At 36.9% G+C, this 15,279-nt stretch overlaps 1 protein-coding gene across 9 annotated transcripts in view; it reads left to right on the top strand.

The window, feature by feature from the left end:
- Positions 1–15,279, top strand: part of TRAF5 (TNF receptor associated factor 5) — a 45,627-nt gene that overhangs the window by 17,630 nt on the left and 12,718 nt on the right. For 5 of the 9 annotated variants that reach the window (XM_072647914.1, XM_072647917.1, XM_072647909.1 and 2 more), the window contains 3 exons: positions 9,701–9,943; positions 10,587–10,644; positions 13,005–13,106. In XM_072647914.1, the coding sequence (XP_072504015.1) occupies positions 9,720–9,943; positions 10,587–10,644; positions 13,005–13,106 (384 nt within the window). In that variant the 5' untranslated portion in view covers positions 9,701–9,719. Of the gene's footprint in view, positions 1–422; positions 482–9,700; positions 9,944–10,586; positions 10,645–13,004; positions 13,107–15,279 lie in introns of those variants that run through there. The other 4 variants (XM_072647912.1, XM_072647915.1, XM_072647916.1 and 1 more) reach the window with 2 other exon arrangements.

Genomic DNA, 15,279 nt, shown 5'->3' with positions numbered 1-15,279 from the left:
GCTAAGGAGGCCTGCTAGTTGTATTCAAGTATCAGGATTATTGCTAATAGCAGTAACTGCTAACATTTACATAACAGTTTGAGGTTTGCAGATCTCTTCACAACCCTGAGAGGTAGGTGCTCTTATTATCCCCATTTTACAGAGAAGGAAACAGAGGCAAGCAGAGGTTAAGTGACTTGCCTAGGGTCACACAACGACTAGTGTCTGAAGTAGAATCTGAATTCAGGCATTCTCACTCTAAATACAACACTTGAAGACCTGAGTTTAAATCAAATATTAGATACTAGCCACTATGCCACCTAGCTGTCCTATAAAAGAGGTAATAAATGAACCCTGCTATTCTGCTTGGAAGCATTGGGTGAAAGTTTCAGAGAGACTGATTCCCTCAGGGAGTAATGAGTTCCTTTTCACCAGCAGGCTTGAAGCAGATGTGCAATGACCATTTTTGGGAGATATTGTAGAAGAGATTTCAAATGTTCAGGTATGTGTCAGATTAGATGACCTCTGAGGTCCCCACGATAGTTGCTGAAAGCATCCCACCACGTCATCTTTCTCAGACTTCTCAGCGCTCTAAACCAGTGTCTGGCATGTAGTAAAATTCAGAGTAAATTGTGAATAACTCACAGCTTCCCCTAACACTCTTAGGATTTAGTATTTGCATTTCAGAAGCAATCTCTGATTGGTTAAATTTCAAGTAACCTGACAAAGGGAAATGAAAGTTTTCAGATAGTGTAGAAATGAGGAATTGTGTCCTTTTTATCATATATCTTCCCTTCTTGCTGATGAGACTAGGGCTTAATTGTAATTTTACTCCATTTGTTTGATGTATGAATATGTTCCACAACTAGGCAGTGAGGCATGCTTTTCTTCAGTCCTCCTGGATAGCATGTAGTGCTCGTATCTGCACACAATAAATGCTCACTGTATGTATGAATGAATGAATGATGAATAGAGAGATGAATAAATGGTCATAGATGTCATTTGGGACCAACTAAGCATAAGTTTGGTAAGGGGAGAGAGTTGAAGACCCAAATAACCTTAAACATGAGTGAGCATTGCAGCTTATGTAATTTTTAAAAATAATAACACTAAGATCTATAAATATCTGGTATAGTAGAAAAATTGACAGATTTAGAGTGAGAGGAATTGAGTTCAAATTTTGACTCAAGTACTTATTTTCTGTGTGACATTGGGCAAGTCACTGAGTCTTTCTGGGCCTCAATTTGCTCATTACTAAAATAATTGGGCCAGACCAGATGATTTCAAAGGCCTCTTCCTCCTCTATAATCCTAAGTATGACATATGAGAAACAGCATGATATAATAGAAAGAACACTGAATTCACAATCAAAAGACATGAGTCGGATTCTGAGCCTCACTGGTTATTCACTATGTGACACCAGAAAAGTCATTTAACCTTTCTAAGTATCAATTATCTCATTTGTAAAGTGTGGTGATAATATTTATTATCATAATGATAATAATTATTTATATAAATGATAATACTGACACAACTGATATCACATGTTTATAAGAGAAATTTATTTTTTTTTTTTAGCCTTAAAGCTCTCCATGTACTATGAGTTGTTATTATTTTTACCCAACAGAGTGTGGTTTTTTGGGGGGTTTTTTTTGTTGTTTTAAAAGGGATATAGAGAAAATGGTGAGAGGGTTATGAAAAAGACAGACAAAAATAAAAAGCTGGAAATAAGTCAATTAATCTGTCACATTTATTAAGTATTATGTGTTGGGCACTGTGCTGGGGATACACAAAGAGGTAAGAGACACTCCCTACCCTCACAGAGCTTAAAATATAAATGGGGAGACAACATGCAAACAAATATATACAAAGTGAGCTATACACAGAGTAAATAGGAAATAAGAGAAGGTACTGGAATTAAGAGGGGTTGGAGAAAGCTTCCTAAAGAAGGTGGGATTTTAAGTTGAGACTTAAAGGAAGCAAGGCAGATCAATAATTGAGGGGAGGAGGGAGAGCATTCTAGGCACAAGGAAGGACCAGAGAAAATTCCCAGGGCCAAGAGATAGAATGGAAAAGCCAGGAGACCAGTGTCATTGGACTGAAGAGTATATCTTATGAAGAAAGCAGGCCCTTTTTCTTGACACCTAACGCTATACAATCCATTTTTTCTTGTAAATAAGTACAGAAAATTCCAAACACTTAGGCTTCATTGAATATAAATCTTCATGTCTCTGATTGCCATTCATTTCTCCTAGTTTTAGTAGCTTATCAGTTCCTTGGTAAAATTTAGCACCTGAGGCTGAACACAGCACCCCAGATGAGATGTAACAAGGGAAAATATAGCAGAACTATTGCTGCCCTAGTCTTAGATGCAACAACTCTTTTAATGCATCCCAAGCTCATGTTAGCTTTTGCAGTCCACTTAAAAACTGTTTGTTTTTTTTTTTTTCACATCTCTAGCCAGGTCCTCCCATATCTTGTACTTCTGAGGTTACTTTTTTGAGCCCAAGTATAAGGCTTTTCATGTGATCTCATCTTAGTAGATTTGGTCCACCATCCTTCCACCATCATGATCTTTGGAGATCCTCATTCTGTTATTTAAGATGGGCTGCTATTTTTCCTACTTTTGTGTCATTTGAAAATTTAATATATACGCCTACACCTTAATCCAAATAAAAATGTTAAGCAACCCAGGGCCATACGTGGATCCCTGGAGGACTCTAGTAGAGACCTCCTTCCAGATTGATCAAAACAATAATGGCTTTGCTTCTCTTTGGGTAATAACCATTTCTGATTCCACCTAAATGTACCATCATCTAGCCAACAACTACCCATCTTTTCCTTTCTGTAAAGGCCAAAATCTAGAGAAACTTATCTAAAACATTCATTTGTTTCAACAGTCCTAGTAATTCTGTACTGCTACTACTACTACTAATAATAATAATAAAAGTTCTTCATAAAGCCATGTTGACTCCTTATATTCATTGTTTCTTTTTCTAGGTATTTGTTAACCATACTTTTAATGATATATTCTGGAATTTGGACAGAAATAAGCTCATTTGCCTGTTGTTTCTAGATTGTTTTCTTCCCTTTTCTGAAAATTGAGACATTTACCTTTCTTCAGTCTTATGTAACTCTCCTACTCTGTAATCTTTCAAAGACCACTGACAGTAGTTTCGCAAGGATAATACACCAATCCTTACAGTACCCTCAGATTTAAGCCAAATGCCTCAAAATCATGGAGTGTAGCTAGTTTCCCCCTACCTATCTTGGGTTTCGGCTTATTAGTTATTTTGTTCTGATTTTTAAAATTCAAAAGTTATTCTCTTTTCTGGAGAAAATGGAAGTGAAAGAAAAGTTGAGTAGCTCCTTCTTCACTGGTGATGAGCATCACCCCATCCATCATGAATAATGGTCATGTCTTGTCTTGGACACGTCTCTTTTTTTTGTAATTAATTTTCTTCCCCAACCACAGCTCATTTTGGATTTTATGCTTTTGCCATTACTCCGTTTTTTTAAGCATGACTATTTTCTTTATTTTTTAAGTTTATTTTATTCTGAACTTAAGAAATAAAACAAACATTTCCATAACATGGTAGAATAGAAAAAAAGATCGTACATGAAACTGAAAATCTATTATGTACTACATGCTATTCCTTTTAAATATATGATAAAGTTATGTAACTTTTTTCTTTTTTCTTCCCCCCTGCCCTACGTGTGTGTGTGTGTGTATGTGTATAAAACACAATTCTATACATACTTCTGTTTATCAGCTCTTTCTCTTGTTGCAGATAGCATCTTTTTTCACATGTCCTTTGGAATTAATTTAGGTATTTATAATAATCTTGAAGAATATTACCATGCTATTGTATTCATTCTCTTTTATCTAACCTTTTTTTCATTTTTTGTTCCCATATTTAAAAATATAAGTTGGTCCATAAGTTCTCTGTGCATTCATGATTTTTAGACATCCTGTCCACACCCCATCCCTTCTTTTTCCTCCTCATAATGGTTATTTCTCTTTGTGTTTCAGAATTTCATTCTTCAAAGCTTCTTCCTTCTGGGCTGGTTTCCCACTATAGAATTTGAATCCATGGGATCCTACCTCTTTTTGTCTGAAAGAATAGTTCTAACCACCTTCTCCATTTCCTTCACCCTCTGTTGTAAATTTCTAATTGTTCATGGCAATTCATATTGCATGTGTTCTCAGTGCTGTATTGAGGGAACATAGATCTATGTTCCTCCATACCATCATTGTAAGCTCCTTGAGGTTAAAAAGAAATCATTCCCTAATAATTTTCTATCTCCCCCAGTGCCTAGAGCAGTACACTACACCATATTAGGTGCTTGAAGTCTTAAAAGTATATGTGGTCAGGTATTTATGTATTGGGTAAATATTAGAATAATTGGTTGCATGTGGGTATATATAAATAAAGTGTAACTATATACATGCCAGCAGCCACCTGGCAGGTGCTAGATGTTTTCCCAGGACCTAGTCTAGAACCAGGCACTTACTAGACATTTGATGCTTGTTGAGTGATTGATCCATCTGCCTCAGCAGCTGAGGGGAGGCTCAAGGTGAAGCAGCCTCCTCATTCCATTTCATGGGAACACTTGTAGGAGTGTTCTTGATGAAGCTGGTTTGTAGGGGATTTCCAGGTTTGTCTTTTTGAAAAACCACAATGTCCTATTCTTAACCAGGAACTCTCTGTTCCCCAGCCAGGGAGATTTCTCAGGTGCTAATATGTTGTTGAATATATAAACCCCGAGCACACGTCAGCTCTTTTGGGGTGTGGATTCTTAGAAGATAATACTAAACCAGGGGCAGGTTTTTTATAGGTAGTACAATTCCAAGAGAATTCCTTGAAATTACCAATGAAACATGCCAAGGCAAGGCTTTGAGTACATTAGTTTGCAGTGGGTTATATTGTCTTTGTATCTCCCAATTACCTAACATAAATTTTTTCCTTTTTAAAGAAATAGATTATGGTTATGTTTGTTTTTACATTGTTTAGATTTCTCTCTGTACATCTTTCCTTACTCCTCTATCAGAGAGCTATCCTATACAACATTTTTTTAAGAAAAAGAGGAAGCCAAGAAAAACAATTTGGTAAAACCACTTACTACAATGAAAAAAAATCTCACATCATATGCAGTATTTCACTCCCATGGAAACTCCCATCTATGCAAAGGAGGGGAGCTGTCCTCTCATGATATAATAAATTTAATAGGATCACAGATTTAGAGTTGGAAGGGACCTTAAACTTTAGGAAGGGACTTAGACCAATCCCCTCTTTTAATGAAAAATGGTAATGAGAATCCGTAAGGTAAATGGACTTGACAGATCATAGAAAGTAAATTTCAGAAGCTGGATTTCAACCTAATTCCTCAGAATACAAATCCACTGTTTTTTCCATTGCACCATAATGCCCATTGTATTCAGTAAGACTCAACTATCTGTTCTCAGAATTATCTTTATTGTGGATTATCTAGTTAGATTATGAGTTTTTAACATGTTTTGTGTATGTCAGGGACTACTCTGGCAGTCTGGTAAGGCCTGGAGCCCCTTTCTCAGAATAATATTTTTAAATGCATAAAAGATATGATATTGCAGAGGAAATGAATTATATTGAAATACAGCTATCAAAAAAGTTTTTAAAAACAAGTTCACAGATCCCTGGATAAGAACCCCTGATCTAAAGTAATAATAATAACTTGCTATTATAAAATACTTGAAAATTTATGAAATGTTCCTCTCACAACAGTTCTGTAAGGTTGGGGAGTGAATGTGTTTCTATATTCATTTTTCAGAAGGAACCTAGTTTTCTTGCTTGGATACCATGACTAGAAAGTGACAGCTGAGACTCGGAAATGGGCCTCCTTTCTCTAGGTCACTGATTTAGCAGCCAAATATGCCAGTACAGTCTTAACAGAGACATAGTGTTTGGACCTAGGGAGGTGATGGTACCTCTGTAACCTAGCCCAGTTGTAGCCCTCTTGTATTATTGTGTTTTGCTTTGAGTGCCACATTTTAGGAAGGACGTTGCTAAGTTAAAGTATGCAGAGTTTGGTGACCAGCATGACGGAAGGCCTCCAGAGCAGCCCATATGAGAATTATCTGAAGGCATTAAAGGTGTCTTACTTGGAGAAGACTAAAGGGACATGATGGATGTACTGAAGGGACTGTATTCTGTCTTTCTTTATTAGGTGCTTAATAAATGGACTCTTTCTACTGGGTATATATGCACATTTACTTGTGTATATGAGTGTATATAAACATACACATATATACCTATACATATACACATGCATGTATATATACACACATATGTATACACATATCCTTTCTTATTCCTTTGGAAGAAGAGGTCTGGACTGCGTCAGATACTGTTTAGATATGGTCCCTACACTTATGGAGCTTATAATATACACAGGGATGAGACATATAAATAGATAGCTATAATGCACGCATTCACTCACATTTTCAAATTTATTCATGTCCATTCCTCTTGGTTAGAAAGAATAATCAAGAGTGGAAATATATACTTGTATATGCAAATATCTTTGTATTTTGAATGAGCATAAATGTTAATGGAGTGTATTTGTGAGGGGGATATATTTGCGAGTGTGAGTAAAAGGCAGAGGTGGAACCCATGATTCCTGTCACCTCAATTCACATTTTACATTGTGGTCAGGGGAAGAGAATACTCCAACATTTGTTCAAATGAGTTGTAAATAGTTTTTTAAAGCGTTACATGGTCAAGTTGACAGCTATTAGGATAATAAGTTAATAGGTTTTAGCTTAAAAAGGAAAAGGAGTACCAACAAGGCTATATGTTGTCACCTTATTGATTTAACTTATATGTAGAGTATATCATGAAAGATGCCAGGTTAGATGAATCAAAAGCTGGAATTAAGGTCATCAGGAGAAATATCAACAGTCTCAGATATGCAGATAATACCACTCTGATGGCAGAAAATGAAGAGGAATTAAAAAGCATCTTGATGAGAGTGAAAGAAGAGAAATGTAAAAGCTGTCTTGAAGCTTAATATCAAAAAACTAAAATCTTAGCAACTGGTCCTGTCACTTCTGGCAGTTAGAGGGAAAAGAAAGAGAAGCGATATCAGATTACATATTCTTGGGCCCAAAGATCACTGCAGTTATGAAATTAAAAGATTCTTGCTCCTTGGAAGGAAAGCTATGGCAACTCTGGACAGCATCCTAAAAAGCAGAAATGTCCCCTTGTCAACAAAAGTTCATATTGTGAAAGCTATGGTTTTTCCAGTAACAATGTATGACTGTGACAGCTGGACAATAAGGAAAGCTGCACACTGCAGAATCAACACTTCGTTGTTGTACTAGAGAACTTTGGAGAGTACCCTAGGACAGCAAGGAAGTCAAATTAGTCAATATTTAAAGAAATTAATTCAGACTATTTACTGGAAGGTCAAATACTGAAGCTGAACCTTAAATACTTTGGCCACATGATGAGAAGATGGAATTCATTGGAAAAGACCTTGATGTTAGGAAAAATTGAAAGAAAAAGAAAAAGGATGGCAGAGGATGCGATGTATAGATAGCATAATGGAAACAATGAACATGAACTTGGACAGACTGTGAAAGATAGTAGAGGATAGAAGGGCCAGGCATACAAAGAGTCAGATATGATTGAACAACTGATTAGAATCCTAGATGACGGAATAAAAGCATTAAACCCAACTACAAATAGGACCTATTTCTATAAATCACCTCTTTTTAATACTTTTATTTCTTTGATAGAATTTTATGAGGTTCTATGTTTTACCTTAAATCTGCCTGTTTACATGCTGGATGTGAAGTGGGGAAGATCTGAGTTCGTATCTTACCTCAGTCATTTACCAGCTGTGTGATTTTGGGCAAGTTGTTTCATCTTGCAGCCTCAGTTTCCTCATCTGTAAATTTGGAACAAAAATAGCATCTACATCACAAGGTTATTGTAAAGATAAAATGAAATGCAAAGCCCTATGTAACTGATTATTATTATTATTATATATTTATGGTGATAGCCAATAACCAGCTCAGATGACATTTCTTTAAAAAAACCCCACACACATACATAATGCATAGAATTCATTTTGTTGCTTTTGTTTTTCTGAAAAGAACACTGGGTATTTTAATATTATGGTATCATGTTCTGTGTAATTACAACCACATATTTTAGTAACAAAATAAAATAAAATTTAGAAATAATTCATATAGCCTATTGAAAAATTCTAAAAAATTTAATTAAAATAACTTTTTCACTAGGACAAATAAATAAAAGCTAGGCAAACCATCCTACACAAAATAAAAATTAACTTTGCCAGATTTTAGTGTAATAATCCATAACTAGTATGTGTCTCCCTCCTCCCATCCCCACCACTACTATTCATCTTCAGAGCTAAGAATATTTTTAGAATTTTATTAAGATTTTATTATGTTGACAAGCTTCTCATTCCACATCCTCTTCAACTAAATTGCAGATTTAACAATTCTCTGGCTACTTGTTGATAGCTTAGTCAGAAGCATCTGGAACTTTGTTGTTAGAAGAGTTTGCTGTAAAATTTTAATAACGGTGAAAAGGATACATATATGTACAAAAACAGTAACAGCAGCTCTCTTCTGGTTGCAAAGAATTGGAAACTGAGGGGATGCCCATCAATTGGGGAATGACTGAACAAACTGGTATATGATTATGATGGACTACTCTTGTGCTGTGAGAAATGATGAGCTGGATGTTCTCAGAGAAACCTGGAAAGACTTGTGTGAACTGATGCAAAGTGAGATGTACTATGTACAGAGTAAGAGAAATATTGTAAGATAATCAGCTGTGAATGATTTGGCTAGTCTCAGCAATACAATCATCCTAGATCATATGATGAAAAATGCTATGCATCCCCAGGGAAAGAATTGATGGTGTCTGAATACAGATTGAAGCATACCTTTTTCACTTTATTTTTCTTGAGGTTTTATTTTTTTGGTCTGTGTTTTCTTTCCCAACATGACTAATATGGAAGCAAGACTATACATATATGGCCTATATTGGATTGTTTGCCTTCTAATGGGGGGCAGGAGTAGGGAAGGAGAAAGGAAGAGAATTTGGAACTTAAAGTTTTAAAAATGAATGTTACAAATTGTTTTCACATGTAACTGGGGAAAAATAAAATACTAAAAGTATTTTTAAAAACTTGTAATAACTGTTGTGCCTATCCACAGGGAGCAGAGGCATTGGTCAGATGGACCACACCTTTTTAATATTCACTTTAATATTCACCACACTTATTTCTTTAAGGAAGAACTGAACAGAATTAGCATCTTTACAGTTAGGTAACTTGTAAAGCTCAGCTCTCTCTTTAGTGAGTTTACATTTTTGTCTCTGTTCTTGCAGACTATATTTTGAAGTTGGGGTGTTCATTGTAGATGTAGTAGCTGAGGAAAAGGGCCCTGCACGTGGCCAGTGACAGTGTTCCTCCATGTGTGACCTACCATATTTCCTGCTGCTGGTGGTGATAATTCTAGTCTTTATCTCATGGTTCATTTATTTAAATAATGTGTGCTTTCCTCATTAAGGCTGTTAGTACTCCCTAGCCTCAAGATTTTTGAAGAGTTTGATGTACAAAGAGACCTTAATGAGAAAGGGTAAATAAATCATTATAAAGAAATTGAAAAAATGACTTGATTTCTTTTGGTGTTGATATGTAGGCATTTTTCCTCTCCCAGCATGGCATCCTCAGCCTCTGAAGAACAGGGAAATGCCTCCAGCAACTTTCTCCCCCAGAATTCTAGTAACTACATATCCTTGGACTTTGAACCCAACATGGAATACCAGTTTGTGGAACCATTAGAAGAACGTTATAAGTGTGCATCATGCCATTCTGTCCTTCACAACCCACATCAAACTGGCTGTGGACATCGATTCTGTGACAACTGTATCCTGTCCTTGAGGTAGGGAGAATATCTGTGACCTGAGTTGAGTTAGTCAAGGACCAGATACAATCAGAAAGGTGTTTCTTGCATGCAAACATCAGCCATCTGGAACTTTGTTGTTAGAAGAGTTTGCAGTAAAACTTTAATAATGGTGAAAAAGACACATTCTCCAGCATTCAGAATTTTCTGAAACAAAAGGGGGAGTTTTCCAGTACACCTCTTGGAGGCACTTCTATGGCGACCTAAGTATTTTTTTTGTATTTATGAGTGGATTTGCATATATTTTATGTTTCTTTAGTATACAAACACAAATTCATATGGAGGGTTGGCCGCAGACAGGGTGTATTAAGGGGCAAAAAGTGCTTGCTCCCTAGAATTCTCCTTTCTCTACTCAAAATACAAAACTATGCTAAAGATGTCTTGTAACCTAAATTTGTTTTTGTAAGCAAAGAAGCTGTTAGCTTCAGGTTACCAATTCTCTGCTTGGACTGGATCACAATATTTTGATAGATAGTCTCTCTTTTTGGACTCTGGGGACCAAACTGTTGTACACTTCAGGGTTAGAAGTGGGGCAGTTCAAGATGTTGCTTATATGTTTGGGATATGAGCATTTACCTGTTAAGAAGGTAAATACTATTAGCTCTTTTTTTTTTTATTCTAGAGAATTAAATGCAGTGTCCATCTGTCCTGTAGACAAGGAGATTATCAAACCCCAGGAGGTAAGCAGGTCAGCTCTTGGCACAATGCCTGGCACATAGCAGGCATTTCATAAATGTTTATTGATTGACTGTTAGTCTTGGTTTTATTTGGGGTCATGCAAAAGTTATCCAGTGTCTTTCCTAAGGTCAATAATGTGTGGTTTATAGTTTGGGACAGAAGATTGGGAGACAAAGACCTTCCCAGTGCCCAAGACTCTTTTGAATTTCTGTTCTTAAAATCTTTTGAGTGACTCAGGTCCCTCAGCTTTTAACAGGTCAGAGCACCAAGATGTATTGCAGTTCGTTGAATATACCAAACTGTCATATATACACTCATGCTGTGCCCCCACATGCACACACAGACACAGATACATGTATACAATGTCATTACTTTTATTTCCTGGAGTTGGAAATTCTGCTGTTGTTATCAAAGCTAGGTAGAGGAATGCAATCAAAATGCCTCCCCTACCCACTTCATGCTCCCCACTCCAATACAGCAAATTCATGGCACTCTAATTATCCCTGTTTTATTGTATTGGTGATGTTACATGGAGTCAAAAGGCTTGAGCTTGAGGCAGACATTTATTGCCTGGGTAATCTTGAGCAGAACAGTTTACTTCCTTGTTCATCTCCCTGGGTCCCAGTGTCCCTTTCCATAAATTCTAGTGGTTAATTAAGATGACTCTCACCATCTTAACACAATATAATTTGTGATTGTATCCATCAATAAGTACTGGCACCACCCATCCAGGTCCCAGGATCTTTTTCTCTTTTCCTATCAGATTGAAAATGACTTTCTTTGCTGGTCAGTAGAATAACAGTAACATTTAGGAATACAGATACCACAATCTAGGGGCAACTTACAGAGTGTAGAATCAAGGAATCTCCACCAAGTTTTAGAGCTAGATGTTATCTTAGGACTAATTTCATCCAGCTATTTCATTTTTATAGCTCCTAGGGACTAAGTGACTGGCCCAAAGACACCCAGCCACTGAATATGGTAGAACTGGATCTAGAATCCAGTTTTCTGAGTCTTGTTCTGTAGCCCTTACATTACACTATGCTAAGCCAGACATGGGTGTGTGTGCTTATGTATGTGTTTGTGTAAATATGTTTATTAGTAAGTGAACAAGTAATGATTTCCAGATTCCTCTGTAGTGTGAAATTTTCAAACAGTTGGCATTCTTTCTCCTCCTTGTTGCCATTTCTGTGTACAGTGATTTAGTTGACTTTATTCCAAATTCAGCTAATTTCGCAGTGTAATTTGGTTTATAAATTCTGAAATTTTATTTTGCCTTCTGTTGGGTCTGCATTTGGCTGAGGTCAGTGTTTCTCAGTTCTTTTTAGAGATCTTTCCAAGCCTTCAACCATATCCAGACTTTCTCCAGTTGTACCAAAGCAGCTACTAGGGAACCACAGGCAAAATGGCCCTACTAAACTCTCTTTAGAAGAGTTAGAGCACCTAGTAGAATATATGTGTTGTTTGGGGGAAATGGGAACATCAGAGCTAAAAGGGATTTCACTCTTTGATCAGAAAAACTTATTAAAGGACTAGAAATATGTAGAGAGGCTGAAGCTTTGTACTGGAATTTGTGCGATTTCTTTGTAGCAAAGAAATATGATCAGTATGTCCCTGTGGTTTAAGTCTCGTGGAAGGATACTGAAAGACAACATAGTCAGATTACTATAGTGTGCCACACGTGGCCTTCTAGGTCCTCAAGTGTTGCCTTTTGACTCTTCTGTAAAGTTTGGATTCAAGCAAAGGGCTGCACTTGAGCACCTAGAGAGCCACAGGTTGCCCACCTGTGGTTTAAGCTAAAGTACGTGAGTTCTGAGGGGATGTTGATCCCTGAAGAAGTTGAGTAAAGCATTGCACTGAATGGAGGCATTGGCATTTGGATTGGCAGAAACAAGAGTTAAAAGACATGCTAACTTTGCCCAACAAAAAACAGCTCTCTGATGTCTTGATGTTGCCCTAAGCCAGTAACTAAGCACAAGTAGATGCTCATCTCTGTGAGTAAGATAAATTGTCTCCTCTAAGGCAGGAAATATCACCTCACCCACAGCCCCACCTCCTGTGAGAGTTTGAGGTCAAGTTCACAACTAGATTCCTCATGCAACAGATCGCTGGGCATAGGGTTACCCAACTTCTGTTGTAAATGCTCCATCTGAGCTATATGTCTGTGACAGATTTTTTTCAGTTTTGTGATGAGTCAGATTTTTCCTTTCAAGGAAAGAAAAATGTTTCCTGTTCAAGAAGTTTTCAAGCCTCTGTCTGGAATTCCATCTATAGGCTTAGCTGATACCCCTCCTCCTTTTAAGTGTGTCTGGCCAAACGCCTTGATATGTGTGTATGTGTGACGAGAGTGCTTTTCTTTCAGGTGTTTAAAGATAATTGCTGCAAACGAGAAGTCCTCAACTTACAGGTTTTTTGTAAAAATGCTCCCCATTGTGCTGCCAAAATGATTCTGGGGAGATTCCAGGTGGGTCTGAGATAATCTGCCTTTAACTCACATTAAAGTTCCATCATTAATTTAAAGCCGTTTTGGGTACACAGCACTGTAACAGATGTTCTACAATAGTCATTGTTCGTTCTATGAGCTTCCAGCTGGAGATAATACTCATTTAGCCAGAGAGAGTCAATATGTTCATTAAAGAAAGGCCATTGCAAGGGAAGGATTTGCACAAAGTACAAATGAAGGAAACGGTGCATTCTCTGTGTGGGTGATGTGGAGGTGGAGGGTGCTTACGTAAAGAGGGAGCCGCAGTGAGTTTCTCTTCAAAGGTTTCACTTCAAGCTTTCATTTAATTTCACTTTTCCATTTAGCTGAAGAAACATTCTGTTGAATAGAAACCTCAAGCTGAAGATGTAATGGTTTTATTTTGGCAGGCCTATGTCAGGTACATCCACAGAGTAAATAAGTAAGGATTTTAACATCTCTAACATTCATTGAACTGCTAGGGGGTTGTCAAAACTATTCTTCAGAAACATGTCTTTTATATGTTTCATTCATTCACAATATGCATTCCTAATTCTGTTGTATTTGTTATTATTCAGGTGTTTTAAGCCATGTTTGACTCTTGGGACTCAATTTGAGGTTTTCTTGAAGACATACTGGAATAGTTTGCCATTCACTTCTCCAGCTTGTTTTACAGATGAAAAAGCTGAGACAAACAGGGTTAAATGACTCGTCCAGGGTCACACAGCAAGTAAATGTCTAAGGTCAGATTTGAACTCAGGAAAATGAGTCTTCCTCACTCTGGGCCTGGCACCCTATGCACTATGCCACCTAGCTGCCCTATCACTTCATTAGTGAGAACTATCCACAGTATAAGTTAATGAAATTAGCTTTTCCTAATTTTCAAAAACTTCTGAACTAATCTAAATATGATGGCAATCATAAGTTCTTATTGTCCCAAGGAATGCGTCTCCCAGTGAGATCTTTTAAAGACAAAGGAAGAAGCAAGTCATTTGCTACAATGAAATATAGTATTGACACAGAAACAAAGTTTTATCACAGGCTGAGGATTACCTAGTTATGTTCTTATAAGGTAAGTAAGAGCTGGGTCATTGTTTTAGTAGATAATGCTTATCACTGCCCTTATCTAACTTACAAGATCATAACTAGGTAGTCCTGAGCCTATGATAAAACGTTGTTTGTCAATTTAATTGGCTTTATTATAATGAGCTGCTTGCCTTTTCCTTTTCTCTATCCCCTTCTTGTCTTTCTGATTGCATTTTTTGAGGATCTACTAGCCTGTGGCCTGTGGGACAAAAATCAATAAAAGACCTAGTTTATTATTAGAGGTGGAGGGGAGCAGGGAATATAGAATAAAAACAAGCTGCACATGTGGGGTGGTACGTCCCATTCTTAATCTCATATTCACCCACATGTTTCCATCTCCATGATACAGAACTCTTGAGATTTTCCTGTCTGGTCACCACGTCCGGTCTTTATATTTCATTAGTCTTAAATCTATTCTTTGTCCTCATCCCAGCCTCCTGTCACTCTTCCCAGCTTTCCTAGTTCATCATCCTCACTTTTTTCCCTTTGGAATATTTTTATATGTAACTGCAAATATCTGTTACATATCATTTATTTTTTTAAAGCATATAAAAAGTTCAACACATTGTTTCCAAAGCTACTTTGCTTGTATCGCCCTCTGAATTTCCTTTTGTTCTGTTCTGCTTTTAAAAAAATGTTTCATTGATGTTCTTTTCTTTGGCATCACTCTCATTTTCTTCCCATTTCTCCTTACCCACCAAAAAAGGGGGGGGGGGCATAATTGTAATAAATTTTAACAAAAAATGAATATGTATACACAATGGCCATGTCTAAAAATCTCCGTCATTCTGCACCTCCAGTCTACCACTTCTTTGTCAAAAGGAGGAAAGTATGCTTTATCTTGGGTCATCTATGGTCATGGCTGGTCATTGCATCAGTTAGTAACTAATCTTTCAAACTGTTTTTCTTTACATTGTGGGTAGTCACTGTATAAATTGTTCTCCAGGTGCTGCTTGCTCATTTTACTATTATTTCTTACAAGTCTTCCTAGGTTTCTCTAAATTCATCCCTCTACAATTTTTACCCTATGGGTCCTTTCCTTTTTTCTCTGATATCTTTGGAGGAGGTATATGCCTAGTAGTGGTATTAC

This window comes from Notamacropus eugenii, chromosome 2 (genome assembly GCF_028372415.1).
Source record: "Notamacropus eugenii isolate mMacEug1 chromosome 2, mMacEug1.pri_v2, whole genome shotgun sequence".
Taxonomy (NCBI): Eukaryota; Metazoa; Chordata; class Mammalia; order Diprotodontia; family Macropodidae; genus Notamacropus; species Notamacropus eugenii.
The sequence above is the reverse complement of the archived record's forward strand: the minus strand, read 5'-3'. Positions and strand labels throughout refer to the sequence as shown.